Source organism: Mustela lutreola, chromosome 5 (assembly GCF_030435805.1).
Source record: "Mustela lutreola isolate mMusLut2 chromosome 5, mMusLut2.pri, whole genome shotgun sequence".
Classification (NCBI taxonomy): Eukaryota; Metazoa; Chordata; class Mammalia; order Carnivora; family Mustelidae; genus Mustela; species Mustela lutreola.
The window spans coordinates 121,500,956-121,523,794 of record NC_081294.1 but is presented as its reverse complement, the minus strand read 5'-3'; the positions used below and the strand labels follow the sequence as shown (position 1 = coordinate 121,523,794).

General features: G+C 43.0%; 1 protein-coding gene and 1 long non-coding RNA gene across 16 annotated transcripts in view; one reads left to right on the top strand and one right to left on the bottom strand.

Moving 5' to 3' along the window:
• The window catches only part of CAST (calpastatin), a 112,237-nt gene extending 108,615 nt beyond the window's left edge, over window positions 1–3,622 (bottom strand). For 11 of the 14 annotated variants that reach the window (XM_059175521.1, XM_059175523.1, XM_059175522.1 and 8 more), the window contains exon 1: window positions 3,393–3,622. In XM_059175521.1, the coding sequence (XP_059031504.1) occupies window positions 3,393–3,467 (75 nt within the window). In that variant the 5' untranslated portion in view covers window positions 3,468–3,622. Of the gene's footprint in view, window positions 1–2,710; window positions 2,862–3,392 lie in introns of those variants that run through there. The other 3 variants (XM_059175526.1, XM_059175533.1, XM_059175535.1) reach the window with 1 other exon arrangement.
• A 239-nt stretch (window positions 3,623–3,861) lies between these two features.
• LOC131832485 (uncharacterized) overlaps window positions 3,862–22,839 on the top strand; it is a 42,059-nt gene continuing 23,081 nt past the window's right edge. For both annotated transcript variants that reach the window (XR_009354071.1, XR_009354070.1), the window contains exons 1-2: window positions 3,862–4,036; window positions 20,530–20,694. This is a non-coding gene — a long non-coding RNA (uncharacterized LOC131832485). The remainder of the gene's footprint in view (window positions 4,037–20,529; window positions 20,695–22,839) is intronic.

The window sequence follows — 22,839 nt, the reverse complement described above, 5'->3', positions numbered from 1 at the left end:
GGTATTCAGTGTGAAAATACACACTGAAATGTGTTTCACTGACTGGCTTTATAGGCAGCACTTCCTTAAACAAACATCATAAATACATCTTTTAATTATTTTATCTTATTCTGCCTAGATTTTTAAAGTTAGGTCATTCACAATCTTTTTCAGTATTTAAAGAATCTTAACAAAGATATTTTAATTATAGGATTTACCAGATACTTTAATTATAGGATATACCAGAAGGATATACCAATAATTAATATATATTAATATATTAATGTATATATTAATATTTACCTATATAGAATATATATACATACACATATGATATATGACAAACATGATTAAAATACATATATAAATCATATACTTATATAGTATATAATTATTACATAATAGTATATAATATATATAAATAGCACTATGTAATTATATTATAGAGTATATAATGCTATATATCATATTAATATCATATATTAATAATATCATATTATTGCATATTATAATTTATATTATATATATGTGAAATACGGTGTTGTAAATTGGCTCCGTGGACCTTTAGAGGATTTATGGGTGAGCTTTTGTGCATTTGTGTGTGTATTTTGCTAAGGGAAAATGGTCAGTAGTTTTCATTTAATTCTCAAAATGGTCTTTGATCACCCCCTCATAACTATCAAACAAAAATGATTAGGAAGCCATGTCTAGAGCTATACTGTCCAATACTATAGCCCTTAGCCTTTCATGCCTTTTGAGTACTTGAAATGTAGCAAGTATGAATTACTATAAGTATAAAATAAACACTGGATTTTGAAAAATTAATATAAAAAGAAAATCTAAAATATATCAATGGTCTGTACTTTGATTATATGCTGAAATAATGTTTGGAATATAGCAGGTTAAATAATGTGGATTATTAGCACTAATTTCACCTGTATTTGCTTTTGTTAATGTGGCTACTAGGAAATTTTAAAGTATGTATGTGACTCTCACAACATTTCTTCCAGATGGCACTGGTTTGGGAAGAATCAAAGCTCATCATAGACAGTTTGCTGATTCTAAGAGGCAAAAAATTTTATAGTAGTTCCCAAATTGAATTATGAGAGATTTTAGCAAAATGAGAGACTACACCTAAACATAACAGGGTTAGGGGTGCCTGGGTGGCTCGGTCAGGCATAACCTGCCTTTGGGTCAGGTTATGATTTCAGGGTGCTGGGACTGAGCCTGCACAGGGCTCCCTTCTCAGCAGGGTGTCTGCTTCTCCCTCTTCCTCTACCCCTCCCCCACCACTCACATGCTCTCTCTCACATAAATAAAATCTATTTATTTATTTATTTATTTATTTGACAGAGAGAGATCACAAGTAGGCAGAGAGGCAAGCAGAGAGAGGAGGAAGCAGGCTCCCCGCTAAGCAGAGAGCCCGATGTGGGACTCGATCCCAGGACCCTGAGATCATGACCTGAGCCGAAGGCAGCAGCTTAACCCACTGAGTTACCCAGGCGCCCAAAATCTTTTAAAAAATTAAAAAAAAAAACCAAAAAAAAACAGGCTTAAAGGCAGTGATTTAAACTACTTCAAACATTCCAACATAATTTCCTTTAGAGAATCATAAATTTGAAAAGTCTGATGTTAACTATGAAATACTGCCATCCATCTCTGCAGATAATTCATATGGTGCTTTTGATAAGAACCTTAGGACAATAATGACTCAAAGCAAACTTTTGCTTTCAGTACATAAATAAGACACCACATTTTAAAAGTCCAGGAAATGTAATGAGAAACAATTACAATGAAATATCTATAGGGAAGCCGAAATTTCCAATCATTAGAAGTTATATGGGTATGGTACTTTGATTCATGAATCTTATCAGTCCTCACAAACCCTTATGTGGTGCCTATTATCACCCCCATTTACAGATGTGAAAACAGGTTCAGAAAGGTTGACTCATTCCCCTTTGAGAAAAAGAACTACCGTCTTATTCTCTGCTGTGTACACAGTTTACTGATTCCAATATAAGGTTTCTCTCTAAAGAGTGTCTGGATCACAATAACCTTGCTTTTCCTAATACCACATGCTGAGAAAGAGGTGTACTTAAACGAAGTTTTTGAAATTCTCACATCAATCAATGGGAAATAATTATTTTGATGTTCACCCATCAACACACCTTCTGCGTATTTTTTGTGGAATAAAGTACAGAACAGATCTTGCTCTCTCTGTCTCATTCTCAACAAAGGTCTTGATCTCAGTTTCTTCTGCTCCTCGGACTTTGGGTTTTCTCCTTGCCACCCCTCGGGGCTGCCTCTCCTCCTTCGTGTTGGAAAACGCATGTCCGAGAACATCTCCTCTAAAAGTTTCGAGCTTTACTTACAAGTTAAAAACTCTAGATCTATGCTCTCTGCGAGCTGAGTTCATCCAGGAATCCGCATCCAGGGGCGGAATTCCTCCAGCAACAATTCCTGCCCCATTCAACTGGTGAGCCCAGCAGAGAGCCTCCTGCATCGGCTCCTATCGATTCGCACGCTCGGGCGCGCGCCTGCATACCACAGTAGGGTGAGTCTCGGCCTCTCCCAGAGCCTAACCTCCAGTCCAGAGAGGAGGTCGCACCTGGTCCCCACCCCTTCCCAGCCAAAACCCGGACAATACTTCTTCATCCTCACTCCCGGAAAGGCAAGGGGTTCAAACACATTCCCTTCCCGTTCCTGCCCAAGCACGACCGCTCCTATTTACCGTCTTGTACCACCAGCTTGCGAATGCCATGGCGACAACCGGTTTGTTCTGAGCCGCGCGGCGGAGGGCGCGGCGAGGACGCGGGGTGCGGAGCAGCAGGCACCGGGCTATCACTGCGCCTGCCTTGGAGCGGGCGGGCTCTGAGCTCTGCAAGCCCTGAAGCCGTCGGAGGCAGGGCACCTGGGCGGTGTCTGAAGCAGGCCCCGCCCCCGTCGGCTGACCCCGCCCCCGCCCGATTTGGCTCGAGGTCAGTTAGGGAAGCTGTTTTATTGCTCCAGGCAGCCACGCCCTGCAGCTTGGGCTTTATTTTACACCCAAGAGAGGGGTCCGTGGTCCAGTTAAACTACCCCACCCACTCTGGGGGGTCCCGCATGAACTTCCCCCACCTTGCACCCCTGTCCTTATTTCACCCACCTCTCACCACCTAACTTTTCCCGACCTGGGCTACCCCCTGTGGAGCTCGGGCCACGCCCAGCTCACTTGGCCGCGGTGGGGAAAACCCCGCCACCTCCAGCCACCTGCCCTGCGTCGGGCACCGAGCCCCGCGCCCTTCTCTGGCCCGGGCGGGGACGCACGCGCCGGGAGGCCAGGCAGGCTACGGCCGGAGGAGGTGGTTCACGGCTCCGGGGCAGGGGGTCCTCCCAGCGTTCCGCCCTGCGGCTCCGAGAGGAGCGACACTCACCTCCTGGGTATGGCGGGCCGCTGCAGCGCGCCGGGGCCGCGGGGAGGCAGCGGGCTTCTGGCCCGGCTGAGACATCGCAAGGCCGCTGCAAACGGTGCCTCCGGGAGGGCGCTGCGGACACTAGAAGGGACGCCCGGGCGGGGCGCTCTGGGAGGGAGGGAAGCAGCGGAGGGGCAGGAGGGCGCGCCCGTGAGGCTGCTTTTCCGACCCAGCCCCGAGCCCGCGCGGGGGCTCCCCCTTGCCTGGCCGGGTCCTCCCCTTCCTGCCCGCTGCTGGCTGCTGTCCCCGCTGTAGCGGTCCGGGGCTCCCGGGGCTAAAACTTAACACCCTCGGCCCCGTTGTCTTCACCCAGAGGTCCTTCCCGCCTCCCCGGACTCCGCGGCTACCCGTGGTCGCGGGGAGGAGGGGCTGGAGGTCTCAGGGTCCCTCCTTCTACTTGCCCGGACATAAGGTTCAGTTGTGCAACGGGAAAGTGGGACCAGGGCGTGGCCGGGCTACGCCTCGACCCTTCTCCTTAAAACATCTCCAGAATTAAACACCTTTTCTGCCGTCTGCCTGGTTTAGTTTGGAGGAGAATTTACCAACCCAAATCTGGCCCAAGCCTGGACCGTCTAGATAAGGAAGAGGATCACAGAAACAAACTGGTCTGTGCATGGGGTTTGTGTGTGTGTTTGTGTAGGTGTGTACGCTCGCCTGTGTATGTTTTATGTCATCTCACTTTGGGTTTTTTTTTGGGGGGGGGGTAGTGATTTTGAAAGTTTAAAACGTCTTATAGGTAGGAAAACTTAGGCTCCAACTCAAACGGAAGAACAGTCCCCAATTTAAACCCTTATAGCATTTCTGGAGCCTGGTCGGTTTTGTTTCCGAGGCCAAAGTGTTTTTAGTCTTTGACTCATCTTAAACAGCACTTCCTGGTTTGGACTTGGAAGTGAACTACAACAGGCCTGTGTAGAAAATGTTCATCTGCTGAGACTGTCGGCCTCCAGTTTTGCGGGTTTGTGATCAGACCTGCCTGGAAAAGCCTGTTTCCCTGGGATAGGATTGACACTTTGGACGTGGGGGTGACCGCTCTCTGTAGTGCTGTGTTTTAGACAGTTGGAGAGAGAAAAAGACAGATTGTAGGAAAAGATTTATCATGCTATATACTGAGCTTGGCGGGATGAATTCTTGTTTCTCTCTCCCCTCTCATTTTTTGATTTTGACTTCCTTTACTGGCTAGCTGCATTCTTGAGGGAAATTACCAGCAAGGTGGGATTTAAATGCATTTCCTCTTAAAAGGCTTTAAGGATTATATATGTAACTAGTATTTCCAACAAACAGACTACAGTGTGAGAATTTATGCAGAAAAATGAAATAATTTAAAGAGTCTGTTATTGTCCACTCAAGAAAAATCGGTTGGTGGCGTGAATTACATTCATAATTGGGGAAAATATGTCATAAGCCTGAAAACATGACGTTATGATTGCGACCAAACACCTACAGTAATTTAAACACGCACACAAGCTGCAGGAACCAGAGGATAGGCAGCTCCATCTCTAGGCCAAGGAACCAGAAACATTTCCTTACTTCAGAGCCTATAGGCCCTAGGTTCAGGTTTTAGAACCCTGACTCCTTTATTCTAAGTCTGAAAGAAGAATGATTTGTTGATGAAAATTTGAGGTGTTTTCTAATGGAGTATTTAAAATTGAACTTAAACCAGTCAGTTTTATGATCGTTTGGGTGACAATGAAAGATGGTTAGGTATTAATAAGTACACATGTGTTTTGGGACTTTGGGGTTGTCTGGGTTTGGGTGTTTTTAGGAAGGGAGAGGAGGCTTGAGTGGGCAGGCTGGCTGGTGGGATATGGACAGAAGTAGAAAGGGTGGGGCTGTTCAGGAAATGCAAAAGAGCCTACGGGTGTGGCTGTAGCTGCTGGTCCAAGTTTAGGAGTAATCAATCCATTTGCCCATTTACTGTTTACTAAGAGCTACCGTGATAGGTGATATAATTGATATCAAAATCTGTAAGAGATCATGACATTAGCCTTCAGGCTTTGCTGAAGGGTTGGAAGTCACTTAAGCAGAACAATTATGGGCTGAACTATGCGTTGATGACTATGAGTCAAGAAGAATTACAAATAAGTTGAAGAAGAGGGTGGTGTTTTCACTTTCTCTTGAGGTCAGTGAGGCATTTGAACTTTGATACCACGACCAGCAGTTGAGCATCTTAGGGAAGATCATTTGAAATATATATGGCAATTTTTACTATATTTTTATTTGCACACATTTTTTTTAAAGATTTTATTTATTTATTTGACAGAGAGAGATCACAAGTAGGCAGAGAGGCAGGCAGAGAGAGAGAGAGGAGGAAGCAGGCTCCCTGCTGAGCAGAGAGCCCGATGTTGGGCTCCATCCCAGGACCCTGAGATCATGACCTGAGCCGAAGGCAGCGGCTTAACCCACTGAGCCACCCAGGCGCCCCTATTTGCACACATTTTAAGTACTTTATTCTTTTATTTACTCAGTAACAGGATGACTGCAGTGTGTCAAGCTCCATGGAGGTGCTGGGGACCTCACAATTTAGGAAGAAAGACAGACAAATTCCCCATCACATGACCATGGGATAAGGGTAAGGGCTGGCCGAGGTATGCCTAGAGCGCTATAGGATCTTGAGGGACTTCTCACTCTGACCATGGGGTGGGCTCTCTGGGGAGGAGGAGAGCTCCAGGGCTCCTTCCTCCCCTCATGCTTGACTTGATGGAGTTGAAACCTCTCTTGGGTATCCTCCACTTCGTACCTTCTCTTCATCTCCGCTAATGCTGTAGCTGTGCAGGACCTCATCACTTCTCATCAGGAAACATGTAAAGGCAGGATGGAGTCTCGAGAAAAAACCAGTGGGAAACTGAGAAGGAGCTACAGTGGGGCAGAAGGAAGCTAGTAAAGACATAGGTACCAGAGGCCAAGGGGTGGAGGAGCTTCTGAAATTTTGTGCCCCCCACATTCACATATTAGAATCCTAACGCCCAGTGTGGTGGTATCAGGAGGTGGGGGCATTGGGAGGTGATTAATTCATGAGGGTGGGGCTCTCAGGGAGATCAGTGCCCTTAGAAAAGTTGCCCCAGGAGAGCTCCCTCGCCCCTTCTGCCATGTGAGAATACGAGCAGAAGTCTGCAGCTGGGAAGAGAGCCCTCGCTGAATGATACTGGCACCCTGATCACAGACTTCCAGCCTCCAGAACTGCTAGAAAAATATTTCCGTTGTCTAAGCTCCCCAGCCTGTGGTTTTTGGTTACAGCAGCCTGAGTGGACTAAGTAAGACACCTTGCTTTTCAGATCACACTAGGCTCGCACGCGGGTGGCCGGTGGGGTAGCAGGCGGGAGAAAGAATGGAGATGGAAAGATGGAGGGACAGAGGAGAAAGAGAGGAAAGAGACCAAACAGCAGATGAAGTATTTTTTAGTTTTCACGGTTACCAAACAAGAACTTCAGTCGCCCACATACCTCTAACTAGGCCCGCAGGGTTTACTTCTCATCCTTTACTATCTCATGCCTGCTGATAGTGAACCGCTTGCAAAATACCTTCAGGCCCTGTTCTTCAGCAGGACGGAACTTCCTGTTTCTTGTCCACATGGACCAAAGAGGAGTGGGATCATATCCCCTTTTCAGGAATTTATTCAGGAGGACTCATGGGATCAACCCGTGTGGGAGGGAAAGAAGGATGGGTCAAGGGAGAAGTCGAATGGGATGCAGAGCCAGTAGAAGCCCCCCATAACCCTAAAGGGAATGACCATGACAGGGTGCCCTTTGGAGCAGGTGGAGGCTGGGGAGAGAGGGCTGAGGCCTTAGGAGCCTGCATCACTAGTCCATGGGTATGGCTGAAGGGAGCATGGCTTGGGGGAGAGAGCTGCGTCCCTTAAGCTGGGGCAACCCCCAAAGGGGGCTGAGAGATGAGGACTGTCTCCTGGTGGCACTCCTAGGAGCTGGAATGAGGACTCTTACTCCTGACAGGAATTCAGGTAGCTCATCACATCCATGACAATCCTCGGTGCGATATAACACCAGAAAACTTTGCAGGTAGGATGGAGGGGCGAATTAATATTACTAAAGTATGCTGTCGGGTTGCTCTCTAACTAAACATCAGGCCTGAAAATACTATCCATTTAATTAGATTTCTCCCCGTTTTACCACGACTTGGGCTTTCCAGAAGCATCACTGAAGAACAATTTGTTTCATACAGTGGCCATGCTGTTAACACTGGCAATCAAGATACATAGAAACAACAATTTTAAATTTTGATCGCAAAGAATGATTAGAAATGAAGGCAAAACACTTTTTTAAATTTTCTAATTCTGTCTAGTGCTTTTAAAGCAAAACGAAAAAAAAAATATTGATGTATAGGTCTAGCAGCAAACAAGGAAGTAGGTGGAAATCACCCCTATTTGCTAGAAAGCTATAAGCCTTTTTATAAGCTGGAAGTCTTTTGCTTTCCTTACTAATTTCCTGTAAGTTTGTGGCTGTCCATGGGTGCATGAAGAGAGCTCAATTCTGAGTCAGTGTATTCCTAGGGCCAACAACTAACTAGTGCTATCTGAATCATCTCTCTTGCTTGTTTACGTCCAACAGGATGAAGTTCAGATCCCTTACTACGTCCCCCTAGGACCTGCAGGATTTGTCCTGGACAGCCCTTAATGCCTTATGCCTTCGTGTGCTTGTGCTCCAGCCCTGCCCTCCTGCTTTCAGATCCTGGAACGTTCTGGGCTCTTCCCCTTTCTGCCTTCGCTCATCCCACCGCCTGGAATTCTCTTCACTTTCCTTTCCCAAAGGGCTAACTTTCCACAGCATTGCATTTTATTGCAATTGTCTGTTGTCCATATAAAGTCCAAGATACTCATGGTCTAATCCTAAATGCAGTTTATATTTAAAGAAACATGAGTCTGGTATCCCAAAAGTAACTAAAAACATTTCGATATTTAGGGCAGTCCTCATACTGCAATTGAAAATGCAAATGCCCGAGTGGGCACACAATGAGAACGCTCAGCAAAACATTTAGAAGTCCTTTCTCTTTTTATCTACTTCCATTATCTCCCCCATGCTCTAAAAGTTCTTCTATAAACTCCCCGAAAAACAATCAGAAGATGTTATCTTGTCTTGTTTCTTTTTCTCATCTCCTTCTGCAATTATGTCATTCTTCCTGGAGGGTCCTGAGGGGAAATCGTTGTGCATACTAACACATTCTTTGGTCCCTGTCAGACTGTTGATCTGCACCCACTGCTAGACTCTGATGAAAGGGTCATTTGGTCTTATTCACAGAACTTGAGGCTGTGCATGGCATACAATATGTCCTCAATAAACATTTATGGGTGCATAAGAAGAACACACTGTTGGTTTCTTTCTAGGCTAAACGTCCTTCTTCAAAAGATGAAAGACATAGACTGGGGAATTTAGAAGGACACTTGTAATTGAAATGGTCTCTGGTTATGTAGGATTAGAAGGTCAGGAGAACTATGTAAACACACCAGGGTACTAATTCTACTGAATGGCTTTCACAGCTGATAGTGACAGTAAATAAATAAAAACATATAGTAGGGGCACCTGGGTGGCCCAGTGGATTAAAGCCTCTGCCTTCAGCTGAGGTCATGATCCCAGGGTCCTGGGATCGAGCCCCGCATCCGGCTCTCTGCTCAGCAGGGATCCTGCTTCCCCCTCTGCCTGTCTCTCTGCCTACTTGTGAACTCTGTCAAATAAAAAAATAAAATCTTAAAAAAAATATATATATATATATAGTAATTACTATGTATTAGAACAACTATGTATTAGAAACTTTTCACTGTTTTTTTTTTTTTTTAAGATTTTATTCTTTTATTTGATGGACAAACAAGGGGAGCATGAGAGGGAGAAGCAGGCTTCCCGCTGAGCAGGAAGCCTGATGCGGGGCTCGATCCCAGGACCCTGGGATTATGACCTCAGCCAAAGGCAGACGCTTAACACCTGAGCCACCCAAATGCCCCAGAAACTTTTAAGTTTTTAAAGACTTTGAATATATTTGCATACATTTGTTCATTTCACCCTTTCCTCCTGTTATAGGAGAGGAAACTAAGGCCCAGAGAGGTTGAACAATTTATCGTGGGTTACACAGCTGCTAAGTGACAGTGTTAACATTCAAATCAGGTGGTTTAGTGCTTCTAACCACTTCCCCATATTTATTCTTTGCTATATACAAAACAAAATTTGTCATAGAATTTGGAGTGGAATGTTTGCATATGGGTGAGATATATGATGCCATGGGGTGGGGGATTGAGATTATATTTTTACATGAGTGATTTAATATCTGGAGTGGTAAAAGTGAATCTAAGATACTTCAGCTATCTGTTCTTCAGAGTGTACCTGGAGAATATAAAAATAATTCTAGTCAGTTATAAAATGTTATATTTTATTCATTTATATGATATGTCAGAATATGCAAATCTGTACAGACAGAAACTTGGGGTGCCTGGGTGGCTCAGTAAGTTAAGCGTCTGCCTTTGGCTCAGGTCATGATCCCAGGGTCCTGGGATCATGCCCCACATTAGGCTCCCTGCTCCACAGGCAACCTGCTTCTCCTTCTCCCCTGCTTGTGTGTGCTCTGAAATCTTTAAAAAGACAAAGGCAGTGTGAAGAATCCATAGATAGCATTTTAGTATTATGAAAAAATTAAAAGATATATATTTTATGAACTTCCGGGGTGCCTGGGTGGCTCAGTGGGTTAAAGCCTCTGCCTTCTGCTGAGGTCATGGACTCAGGGTCCTGGGATCGAGCCCCACATCAGACTGTTTGGTCGGTGGGGAGCCTGCTTCCCCCCCACGCCCCTGCTGCCTCTCTGCCTACTTGTGATCTCAGTCAAATAAATAAATAAATAAATCTTTAAAAAATATATTATTTTATGAACTTTCTATATAACCACATATGTATTTGTTCTGCTGGCTATTTCTGGAATGATACACAAAACATTACAAGTAGTGGTTGCCTTTGGGGAGGAACTAGGGAGAACTAGGGATGTGGAGAGAAGAGTTACCTTTCACTTCTGTCTTTTTTTTATTATTCTACTCAGTTTTTTTAAACACATACAAAGTCCTTTTTGTTCAATGCAGTTCTAGATAATAAATCTATATTAGGTGCATGTATAACTTACAGATTAAACCGTATCACTTAAATTTCTACAATTTATTTATTTTTGCGAAAGAGAGAGAAGGAGAGCGAGTGCATACATTGGGGGAGGGGTAGAGGGAGAAGCAGACTCCTCGCTAAGCAGGGAACCCCAGGCGGGACTCAATCCCAGGACTCTAGGATCATGACCTGAGCCAAAGGCAGATGCTTAGCCAATGGAGCCCCCCAACCCCCCAGAATTCCTAGAATTTTTAACTTTGCTTTTTAAACCGCATTGGGTGGTTTGTTGCTGCCTCGTGCCATATACAGAACTAGGAAGGAAGGTCAACAACTGTTCACGGCTCAGGTCTCCGTACTGCAGGCTCAACGGTACCCTTCTGGTTTCATTATATGTTGTTTGTTAATTAGATGCAGTTCAGACTCCAAAGGCATTGGCTGCACTTGTTACTTCAATCGGCATAATTCTGTGGTGAGAATTGCAAAGAAGCTCCTTTGCTTATCACTTTATGCTATATTAGCCAAAAATCACTTTTTATCTTTAGATCCATTTCCTTTATCTCAGTGTTAAGGGTTAGCTGGGTTCCTCCAAAAAAGGTATGTTCGAGTCTTAACCCCATATCTCGGAATCCAACCTTATTTAAAGATAGGGTTTTCCAGAAATAATCTAGTTAAGTTGAGGTTATTAGGGTGGTCCCTAATACAGTGTGATGGGTGTTATAAAAAGGAGAAATTGGGACATTGATGAGCACACAGGGAGAATGCCTTATATAGAAATGCTTCTGTAAGGCAAGGAGCTACAGAGAAGCTAGGACAGCAGCCTCAAGTGGCTGCTCCCCCAACACCTTCAGAACCAGCATGGCCCTGAGGACCCATTGCGTTTGGACTTGTAGCCTTCCGAAATGTGACACAATAAATTTCTATTGTCCTAGGCCAGTCTTAGCTAAAATTGTGGCCACTCTAGCAAACTAATAACACTCATAATGGGGACTAGTAAGACACAAATATAAAAGACCCCAGTTCATGGGGCACGTGGGTGGCTCAGTGGGTTAAAGTCTCTGCCTTTGGCTCACGTCATGATCTCGGGGTCCTGGGATTGAGCCCGTATCGCATGGGGCTCTCTGCTCAGCGGGGAGCCTGCTTCCTCCTCTTTCTTTCTGCCTGCCTCTCTGCCTACTTGTGATCTCTGTCAAATAAATAAATAAAATCTTAAAAAAAAAAAAGACCCCAGTTCAAAGTGAGCTCAGGCCTTCTCCAGTTTCCTCCTATACTAAGAAACGTCCCTGGCGAATGTGAATTCTGACTGTGACATTTAATCTAGAAAGAGTAACTACCTTTTCGATTTAGATTGTGTTTTCACAACATTCCTAGGAAGAAAGCCTAAAAATACACTTTTCTCTGTGAAGACTAATCTACCTTTTAGGTTATATTTCCCAGGAGCATGGTTTTGGATGCTTTTATGAAAGTTGTTTCTTCTTCCCCTCTTTCAAAAGTCACTTTCAGAGTTTACCTGAAGACTCACCTCCTCATTGGCCTTTCCAAGATAACTCTTCCAGAATACCGTCCCTTGGCCCACAAAGGTCCTATGTTGTCAAGTCTATGCTCCTGACCTAATAAACCTATTTATTTCTCACTGTGTATTGAAGCATTAGCACTTAAGTTAGAATATTTTATTTTATTTTTATTTAAATGATAAAATCTTTGAAGGAGATTTTCTTTAATAAGTGTTCATAATTGTAACAGTTACAAATTATAGGGTACTTATTCTCTGCCCTGCAAACCTGGGAAAGAACACACACACACACACACACACACACACACACACACGTTCATGGTCTCACAGAGCACAGAGCCAGGAATTCATCACAGGTCAGACTAGCTCTGCAGCCCCTGGCTGTGGGAATCCACTGTGAAGCCAAGTGTGACTCACCCAGTAGTGACTTCACCTCTCTTGCTCACTGAGCTATCCCCAGGGCCCAGAAGAGTGTCAGCGCATGGTATTCATATTTTTGTTGCAGGAGTTTTTGGTACCTCTTGTACAGGAAAGTCTGTGCTATAGAAACAGCCAATCATAGGGAAAGAAGCCCCTCTACTTTGGTTAGTAGGTCGAACCATCTGAAACTGCCTATATTCAAAATGTCTAACCTACAGCGGTAGCAATTTCGTACAGTTGAATCTTATACAGTTTCTAACAGGATTTAAAGTTGGGGGCGCCTGGGTGGCTCAGTGGGTCGGGCCTCTGCCTTCAGCTCAGGTCATGATCTCAGGGTCCTGGGATCGAGCCCCGCATCGGGCTCTCTGCTCGGCAGGGAGCCGGCTTCCTCCTCTCTCTCTGCCTGCCTCTCTACCTACTTGTGATCTCAGTCTGTCAAATAAATAAATAAATAATCTTAAAAAAAAAATAAAGCTGATAGAAGTTTCGGGTTTTTGCTGCTTGATTTGTTTTTAAAAACAGTTGTGTGTTTCGTGTCAGCAAGCCTCACATCCCCCTGTAGCCCTTGGTTGCTGGCAAGGACAATGCATTACTGTTTCTTTCACTGTGTATTCCTGACCTTAGAGGCTGTCTGATATTGCAACACTTTGTTTCAATAGGCATGATTAAAGTTCTTCTCCCTTGAAAGGTCACTGGTGCCTGGGACTGGGAATGTAGCCTCTCCCATAATCCATTTTTTGTCATGTCTCTTAAATATCTTGAAGTCTAGGGGCCAAATATCTCAAGTCCTTTTCCTGATCTGCTCTGTGGCCTAGATCAAGCCACCTTTGCCACCTTGGTTTCTGCCTTGATAAGTCAGTCTGAGGCCAGTGGATAAGTGTGTCTGAAGTGTCCTGAGAACTATATTATTTGATTCTATCTCCCTGCTGTTGCAAGTCGTGAATTGATCCTCTAATTTTCTTATCCTTTCTCCAGTGTCCTCTTTGTGAGTCTCCCATCTTATCTGAGGTTGGAAAGGTGTAGTTACTGCACTGTGTGAGGTAGAAGAAAGGACCTGAGTCACTAACTACCACCTGTGATTTCCCCTGCCTCCCTCTGTTCAGCCCCTGCCCCAGCTCTAAACCCTGAAGCTACAAAGTGACATTCTGCCTGGCCCACTGGACAGTAATTTCTCTGCAGGCCTGCAGGGTGCCCCTCCACAGGCTGTGAGAGTCACTTTCCATCGGATTCCATTTCCACTTGCCATTGTCCATGAATGGGTGGGTCTCAGATCTCCTTATGGTCTCCTGTTCCATTCTTTTAGCCTCAGGGGTTTATAACTTGCCTATTTGTTTTAAATTCATTTGCTCTCCTTTTAGTGGGGTTTCTGGAGGGAGAAAAATAAAGACATATGTTTAATCTGTGCAAAGATCAGAAGGTCACTGTAACCTACTTTTTAAAAATAATAGCCCTGCAAGGTACAGATTAGTAGGCTCAGTTTACCGAGTCTCAGAGCGATTCCGCAAATTGCCTAAGAGCTCACAGCCAGGTATCAGAGCTGTGATTCAGACCTATATTTAACTGAGGCTAGAGGCCATGCACTAGCAATATAGAATCCTACCTGCTACAGTCACCTGACCCGAGGTCACATGACCACTGTCAGCGACAGTCCTAAGAAGACACACGATTCAGGTCATGCAAGATCTAGACAATCCTGAAGTCTCCTCCATCTCTGGTTGTAATGTTTCCTCTTGCTTTGTTTGATAATCAAAGTGAATGGGTCACAGAGCTATTTCAAGCAAAGATAGTTGATTTCATATCATTTTAGTTGAAGTATTAAACAGTGCTCAGTTAAAACCCTGGAGGAGACACACAAACAGAAGACTGAACTGAGTAATCCATGGTACTTAATTATAAATCAGCTACAGATCCAACTGGCCCATGGTCATAGACAAAGAGGAAAATACATGTTTAGGTGACTCCTCTCCGAAGCCTCCACTTAAATACCCCTTGTCACAGAGCCTGCTGACTACAGCATTCAGCCGAAATCCCCGAAGGAATGAATTTCTTACCATTTGTTTACATTAACATTCACATTGGACCAGCATGATTTGGACACATGATCATCTCGTTTGTGTTAAAATGACAAAAGGGAAAATATAATATGTGATACTTGCAGAGGAAAAAAGCTGGGGGCAGAAATGGTGGTCACAGGGCCTCCAAAAATGAAAGGCTAAATATTGTATCTTTCAAGAGTGCACACAATGAAAATACAGAAAGGGAAATTAGAGAATCGATTCCATTTACTGTAGCACCAAGAAGCATAAGATACCTGGGAATAAACCTAACCAAAGAGGTAAAGGATCTGTACTTGAGGAACTACAGAACACTCATGAAGGAAATTGAAGAAGACACAAAAAGATGGAAGACCATTCCATGCTCTTGGATTGGAAGAATGAACATTGTTAAAATGTCTATACTGCCTAGAGCAATCTATACTTTTAATGCCATTCCGATCAAAATTCCACCGGTATTCTTCAAAGAGCTGGAGCAAATAATCCAGAAATTTGTATGGAATCAGAAGAGACCCCGAATCGCTAAGGAAATGTTGAAAAACAAAAATAGAACTGGGGGCATCATGTTACCTGATTTCAAGCTTTATTACAAAGCTGTGGTCACCAAGACAGCATGGTACTGGCATAAAAACAGACACATAGACCAGTGGAACAGAGTAGAGAGCCCAGATATGGACGCTCAACTCTATGGTCAATTAATCTTCGACAAAACAGGAAAAAATATACAGTGGAAAAAAGACAGTCTCTTCAATAAATGGTGCTGGGAAAACTGGACAGCTATATGTAGAGGAATGAAACTCGACCATTCTCTTACACCATACACAAAGATAAACTCATGGATAAAAGACCTCAATGTGAGACAGGAATCCATCAGAATCCTAGAGGAGAACATAGGCAGTAATCTCTTTGATATCAGCCACAGCAACTTCTTTCAAGATATGTCTCCAAAGGCAAAGGAAACAAAAGCAAAAATAAACTTTTGGGACTTCATCAAAATGAAAAGCTTCTGCACAGCAAAGGAAACCAGTCAAAAAAACAAAGAGGCAACCCACGGAATGGGAGAAGATATTTGCAAATGACAGTACAGACAAAAGGTTGATATCCAGGATCTATAATTAACTCCTCAAACTCAACACACACAAAACAGGCACTCATATCAAAAAATGGGCAGAAGATATGAACAGACACACTTACACCATTTAGAATGGCCAAAATTAACAAGACAGGAAACAACATGTGTTGGACGGGATGTGGAGAAAGGGGAACCCTCTTACACTGTTGGTGGGAATGCAAGTTGGTGCAGCCTATTTGGAGAACAGTGTGGAGATTCCTCAAGAAATTAAAAATAGAACTTCCCTATGACCCTGCAATTGCACTCCTGGGTATTTACCCCAAAGATACAGATGTCGTGAAAAGAAGGGCCATCTTTACCCCAATGTTTATAGCACCAATGGCCACAGTCGCCAAACTATGGAAAGAACCAAGATGTCCTTCAACAGACGAATGGATAAGGAAGATGTGGTCCATATACACTTTCCATCAGAAAGGATGAATACCCAACTTTTGTAGCAACATGGACGGGACTGGAAGAGATTATGCTGAGTGAAATAAGTCAAGCAAAGAGAGTCAATTATCATCTGGTTTCACTTATTTGTGGAGCATAACAAATAGCATGGAGGATATGGGGAGTTAGAGAGGAGAAGGGAGTTAGGGGAAATTGGAAGGGGAGGTGAACCATGAGAGACTATGGACTCTGAAAAACAATTTGAGGGGTTTGAAGTGGTGGGGGGTGGGAGGTCGGGGTACCAGGTGGTGGGTATTATAGAGGGCACGGATTGCATGGAGCACTGGGTGTGGTGAAAAAATAATGAATACTGTTATGCTGAAAATAAATAAATTTAATTTAAAAAAAAAAAAAAAGAGTGCACACAGTTGGGGGCCCCTGGGTGGCAAAGTTAAGAGTCTGCTTACGGCTCAGGTCATGATCCCAGAGTCCTCGGATCGAGCCCCGCATTGGGCTCCCTGCTCTGCGGGCTCGAAGTCCGCTTCTTCCTCTCCCGTTCCCCCTGCTTGTGTTCCCTTTCTCGCTGTGTCTCTCTCTGTCAAATAAATAAATAAAATCTTAAAAAAAAAAAAGGAGTGTACACAGTTATACATAGTATAAGCTTTTGTACAACTTTACCCCGATGTTATCAAGAATAAGTTAATCAATAACTTATTGTTATATCAGAATTGAGGGACAAGAAAAATGAAGAGTAAGAAAAAATAAGAAAGTAGGACCTGAGTTTTCAAGTATGTTGTAATGTATTTGAAAATGGAAGCTAACATCAGTAAATGAGAATGATTCAAGAGGACTCAAATTATGGAAGTCCCCAAAAGCCAGATCAAGGAGCCTAGACTTTTCCTCATATTATTTTTATTTTATGTCTTGTGTTTATTATAAAAATAACTAAGAAAACAGGGGCGCCTGGGTGGTTCAGTGTGTTAAAGCCTCTGCCTTCGGCTCAGATCATGATCCCAGGGTCCTGGGATAGAGCCCGCCATTGGGCTCTCCACTCAGCGGGTAGCCTGCTTCTTTCTCTCTCTCTGCCTGCCTCTCTGCCTACTTGTGATCTCTGTCTGTCAAATAAATAAATAAAATCTAAAAAAAAAAAAAAGCTAAGAAAACATAAACCAGGAAAATAAAACTGAGATAAAATTACTCCCCAATCTGAACACACAGTTAAGTTATTGATATACAGCTCTATAGGGAGCTCTGTAATGTACATGTTATTTTGAAAACACATTTTCCACACAACTAGCATCTTGAACATGTTTCAAGGACAGTAAATATGTAGTAGAAATATTTCAAAGAGATTGGAAAAGGAAGAGAAAAATGTGGGGAAGTGATTGGCCAGTTCTCACAGTATGTGGGGTTTTGCTGGTCCCAGGAGAGTGTGCAGGATTTAGATATTAAGGGGATGAGACCTTACAGCAAGAACGACAATGGGCAAAACTACTAGGAACGGAGAACCATGCATGGTTCATGCATGGTGGGCGCGGGAAGACCTCTTGTGGGGGAAACAGTGGCTTCCTGTGGAGATGGGTGCATAAGGCTGAGAGAAGACAGGCAGGCAAAGGGAAGGTTTAGGACAACTTTTCTTCCCCTCCTCTGAACACCAACAGGGGGAAAGGATTTGACTGGTAGCCCACAGCCAAATGGAGATGCCTTTCCCCATTAGGAGAATTGGTGAAAGTGATGTGTGGTAGTGAGAGGAGGTGTTTTCTAGTTATGCTCTGAATTTTTGAAGACTCTTATGTTGTTAAGCAAGAGAAAAAGCCCACTGTTCTAGGTAAAACAGAAAGAAGGGATGTCAGTTCCAAGGATATAGGGACCTCCAAGAACTAGGGCTGAATGCAGCTGGACCTCACTGGAGAGGGCAACTCATTGCTAGAGGGCTGCAAGCAAGCCGGCCTTCCTCCATCTCGGTCTCACCTCTCCACTTCCCTCGTGGGCCTGCCCCAACCCTCTCTGTAGGCTGGCTTCCTGCAGTGTCAGTTCCCACAGTGAATCCTTCGTCTGCATGCTCCATGTCACAGCTGTGCCACTTAGGAAGTTTTAATCTATCTCCCTCTTAATTTCTTTATCTGGTCCTCACCTCCCATTGAGGAAGGCAAACCCATTTGCGTCAGTTCAGGTCAGGTCTACCTTTGGTCCAGTCAACTGTGGAGCAGGAGGAAGGGGCTAAGTCATGGAGCCCTGCTGGCCCCTGGGATTCTGTTCCAGAGGAGAAGAAGAACTGGAATGGGTTGGGAGAATGTTCCAAATGGTCCTTGGTGTGAGCTCTCAACTCTCCCCTCTCCAGAAATTAGTGGATCAAAAAATCAGGATTATGCAAGTGCCCCCAAATAACTTTGAATATTATAGCCAAAGTGATACTCTTTCTCAACAAAAGGAAAGTAAATCTGGACATTTGATGAGCTCGCAGGCCATGCAAGAGTGTCTCAGAAAGAGTACATCGTGCTCCTGTGCCAATCTGAGCCTGAAACAGCAGACATGTAGAGAAAGAAACAAAAACAGAACTAGGCCCAACACCATTAACTATGTAATGTGAAATGATCTGTAACAAGTAGATCACAAAAGGTGACCAAAGAGAGTCGGCATTAGGTACATGTTGATACACAAAATCATGCTCTGTGTGATGGCTTTTACTTGCTTGGTTAACCCTGACCACGTTTTGAGTCCTATCGCGCTGTTCGGGTGTGGTGCTAGAAGTCTGCGTGAGTCATGGCAATGACCAGTTGTGGTTTCTTTTTCTCTGTAGTGAAGAAATACGGCTTCTCAGCATCTCAGCGGAGTCGAAATACCTTCCAGATATGCTACCAGAGACAGTTATTAATAGGTGACAGACGTGCGGAGAGAAGAGATGAGGGTAGAGCCTGAGGACAATTCAGATGACTGCTTTCTGAGTGGGGGGGCTGGGTGGCATATACGGAAAGGATAAGATCGTTGGAAAATCTTCTGTATCACAAAAACATTAGTACGTTCTTGTGATATAGAAGAAGCCACTTTGTCTTGGTAAATTCCAGTCAGAAACAACCCATTAGAAGGATTAATGCTGTGTTAAGCATTTGAAGTGAACAGTCTGCTGTGCAGAGACTTGGGTTGCTAAGACTTCACGGTATAACTTGATTTTCAGAGATACACTTGCCGGGCACAATATTAGATTGTATGACTCAGCTTCCTGTGTCACATTCGGGACCGATGCAACATAAGGAACGTCAGGATCCTAGGATGAGAACAACTAAAGGATATTGGGTCTGATGTATTTACTACCAGGAATATGTCATCCCAAACTTGTTTCCTGTGTTCCCTAGCAAAAGCTAGACTTGTTTCAAATAACCAGCCTTTCTCCCAGCACAACCACACATTGAAACAAATACTTCAATTACATTCAGACTTCCTAAGGAAATGGGGAAAGCACCCATTCCTGGGAATGAGCACTTCCAGGCGAATTCTGGCTTCCCACGCAGTCAGAGAGGTGGGTCTGGATCAGGGCTTTCCTAGAATCCTGCTCAGCTCCGGAGCACACTCTGGTCTGGTCAATGTCTGGAATGCTGGCTGAATGGGAGCAGCTCTAAGACATTCATCAACTAGATAAGGAGTAAGATCCAGCCAAGAATGGTTTTTCCCTGTGGAAATTCTGGGGGTTAAAAAAAGTGTTTTTTTTTTTAATTTTTTAAAAGTAATATTCTGGTAGATATTCTGGGGTTTTAAAAAAGTGTTTTTTGTTTGTTTAAAAAAAGTGTTCTTTTTTTTTTAAATTTTTTAAAATAATATCTACACCTAACATGGGGCTTGAACTCACAACCTTGAGATGAAGTGTCACATGCTCCACCAACTGAGCCAGACAGGAGCCCTGAGAGTTTAAATATTTTTGAATCAATAGTAATAATAAATACACTATAATAATTGCATTTAAATGCAATATAATAACGGTGCTTGGGTGGCTCAGTCGGTTAAGTATCTGACCCCTGATTTCAACATCTTGGGGTCCTGAGATTAAGGCCTGCATGGGGCTCCATGCTGGATGTGGAGCCTGCTTGAGATTCTCTCTCTCCCTCTCCCATTGCCTCTCCCCCTCCGCTCTCTTAAAGAATCAAAATTAATTTTAAAATGTTTAAATGCAATATAATAATTGTAGCCAGCACACTTATCATACAGGAGACACTATGCTTAATGCTTTCATATATGAGAATAACCCTGAGAAGTGCATATTCAGTTTTATTATCCATAGGTAACACATAAGGGAACCGGGTTTCGGGGTGATTGAATAACTCACTTAAGGTTACATAGTCAATAAGTGAGAGAGCTGGGATTTGAACCCAGCTGTGGGGACCTAAGCTTGAATGCTTTATCCACTATGCTGTATTGCCAAAATACGAAAATGATATTCACCTTGGTGTTTACTTGATTCTGTTCTTTACCTTCTCTATAGGAATTCTGATTCAAGTATGTATTTTTTTTTAAGATTTTTTTTTTTATTTGACAGACAGTGATCACAACAAGTAGGCAGAGAGGCAGGCAGAGAGAGAGGAGGAAGAAGACTCCCTGGTGAGCAGAGAGCCCGATGCGGGCTCGATCCCAGGACCCTGGGATCATGACAAGAACCGAAGGCAGAGGCTTTGACCCACTGAGCTACCCAGGCGCCCCTCAAGTATGTATTTATATAAAAATACACTTCTAATTCTTTTTTTAAAAATCAATTCTAAATTCTAGAATAGTTTCAAATTTATACAAATTTTGCAAATCTAATATAGAGAATTCTTAGAAGTCTGCTCTAGGTTCCCCTACTGTCCACATAGTATATATATTGTCGTGGGACATCCTTCACACCTAAGGAACCAACACTGATGTGTCGCTCTTAACTGAACTCCATCCTATATTCTTGTTTCAGTTGAGTTCTCCTTTGATGTCCTTCTTCTGTTCCAGGATCCCATCCAGGATACCACACTGCATGTGGTCGTCATGTCTCATTAGGCTCCTCTGTACTGTGACAGCCTCTTAGACTTTTCTTACTTCTGATGACCTTGATGCTTTTAAGGAATACTGCTCAGATACTTAATAGAATCTCCCTCACTTTGGGTTTGTGTGATGATGTTTTTCTAATGTGAGGGTTATGGATTTTGGAGAGGAAGGACCACAGAGGTGAAGGGTCTTCCTTAGAACATCATATCAAGAACATATCCTGTCAACATGATTTATCACTGAAGATGTTAATCTTACTCATCTGGCCCTTGCAGGGCCAGGTTCCCCTGTTGTGAAGTTACTTTCTTATACTTTTCCATATGCTTTTAAAGTAAGCCTCTAGACACAGCCCACACTCAAAGGGATGAAGGGTTAAGTTCTACCTCCTTGAGGAGGAAGTATCTATATAAATTAGCTGGGGTTCTTTTGTTTGGGTTACATGTCTTTTCTCTTTTATTTACTTATCCAATCATATATCAGTATGGCACTACAGATTTTTATTTTATATTTTGGGTTATAATCTACGACTGCATTATTTATTTTGTTGCTCTGATTTTTCCGGCTTTGGCCATTGGGAGTTCTTCTAGGTGAGTTCCTGCTTCCCTTCAACATGTTTCCGTCATCTTGTTTCTGAACACTCACTTACTTTCTGGCACTGTGAAATGGTCCGGACTCATCTTATATATACCTTGTCCCAACAGTAGAATTATTCATTTCTTCAAGGACTTCTGATTCCTTTTATTGGAAAATTCTATTAGAAACCAAGATTTAGGTGCTGGGTTTGATTGCTGATACTGGGGTATCATTGCTTCTAGGACAGAGCTCAAAGGATAGAGCTGGGAAATATATGTATAAACCCATGTTTACACACAGATCTATAATTATTACTAAATCCATTCATCTGTATGTTAAGCTCAACATGAGTTTATACACATGTCTCCAGCTATATGCATACCACAAGGTTCATTTTAGACTTCTTCCTAGCTTATCTGTAATTTTCCACTCCAAAGGTGAAAAAACCGGATCCCATCTTCTGCTACTGTGTATTTGTTCAATTCCAGCTTATGCATACAGTAGTTTCAGAATTCTTAGTCTTTACTCCCATGAGAAACAACTTTACTAACAGTACAGTGTTTATGTGAAGTTCCCTTTGTCTTTATTCTTACAGTCTCTAGTCAAAATTCTGTTTTCCAAAGTTACCTAATTCTTTTTAAAAATTCTTTTTGTTATGAAAACAATATAGTTTTATTGTTGAACATTTGGAAAATAGACCCAAATTTAAAGAAACTTCCATAATCCTGTATTAGCCACTGTCAAATTTTGGTTCTTTTTTCCTCTTTGTCTCTCTATATATGAAGATACATACATATGCGTGTGTGTGTGTGTATACATATACACACACGGACAACAGTACAATTATCTCTATATGTTTATTTCCCTATGTGTAGTTCTCTCCATAAATGTGTATCTCTGTATGTTTGTTTTAAGCATCAAAGAAGCAATGTAGTAAACGTGACTATACAGGAGATTTAGAAATGTATCTATCACCGTATCTTGAGCTGAAACTTGATAAATAGAAAATAATTCTAGTATATGTCAGTGGAGCTAAAATGCTTCTAATGCATTTCTGTCTGGTGCCATAACTTTGTATAACAATAGCACTTAAGTCCTTTAAATGATTAACCTCATATCTATTAATAGGGCCTGAATAGCAATCATATCAAGACTAATCTGTCTGCAGAATGCTGTAAGGGCAACTACTGTGCTTTACTGACCAAAAAAGGATCCCTAAGCAGTAGATAGCAAATGTCTGGCAGCAAAGATAGCATACCTC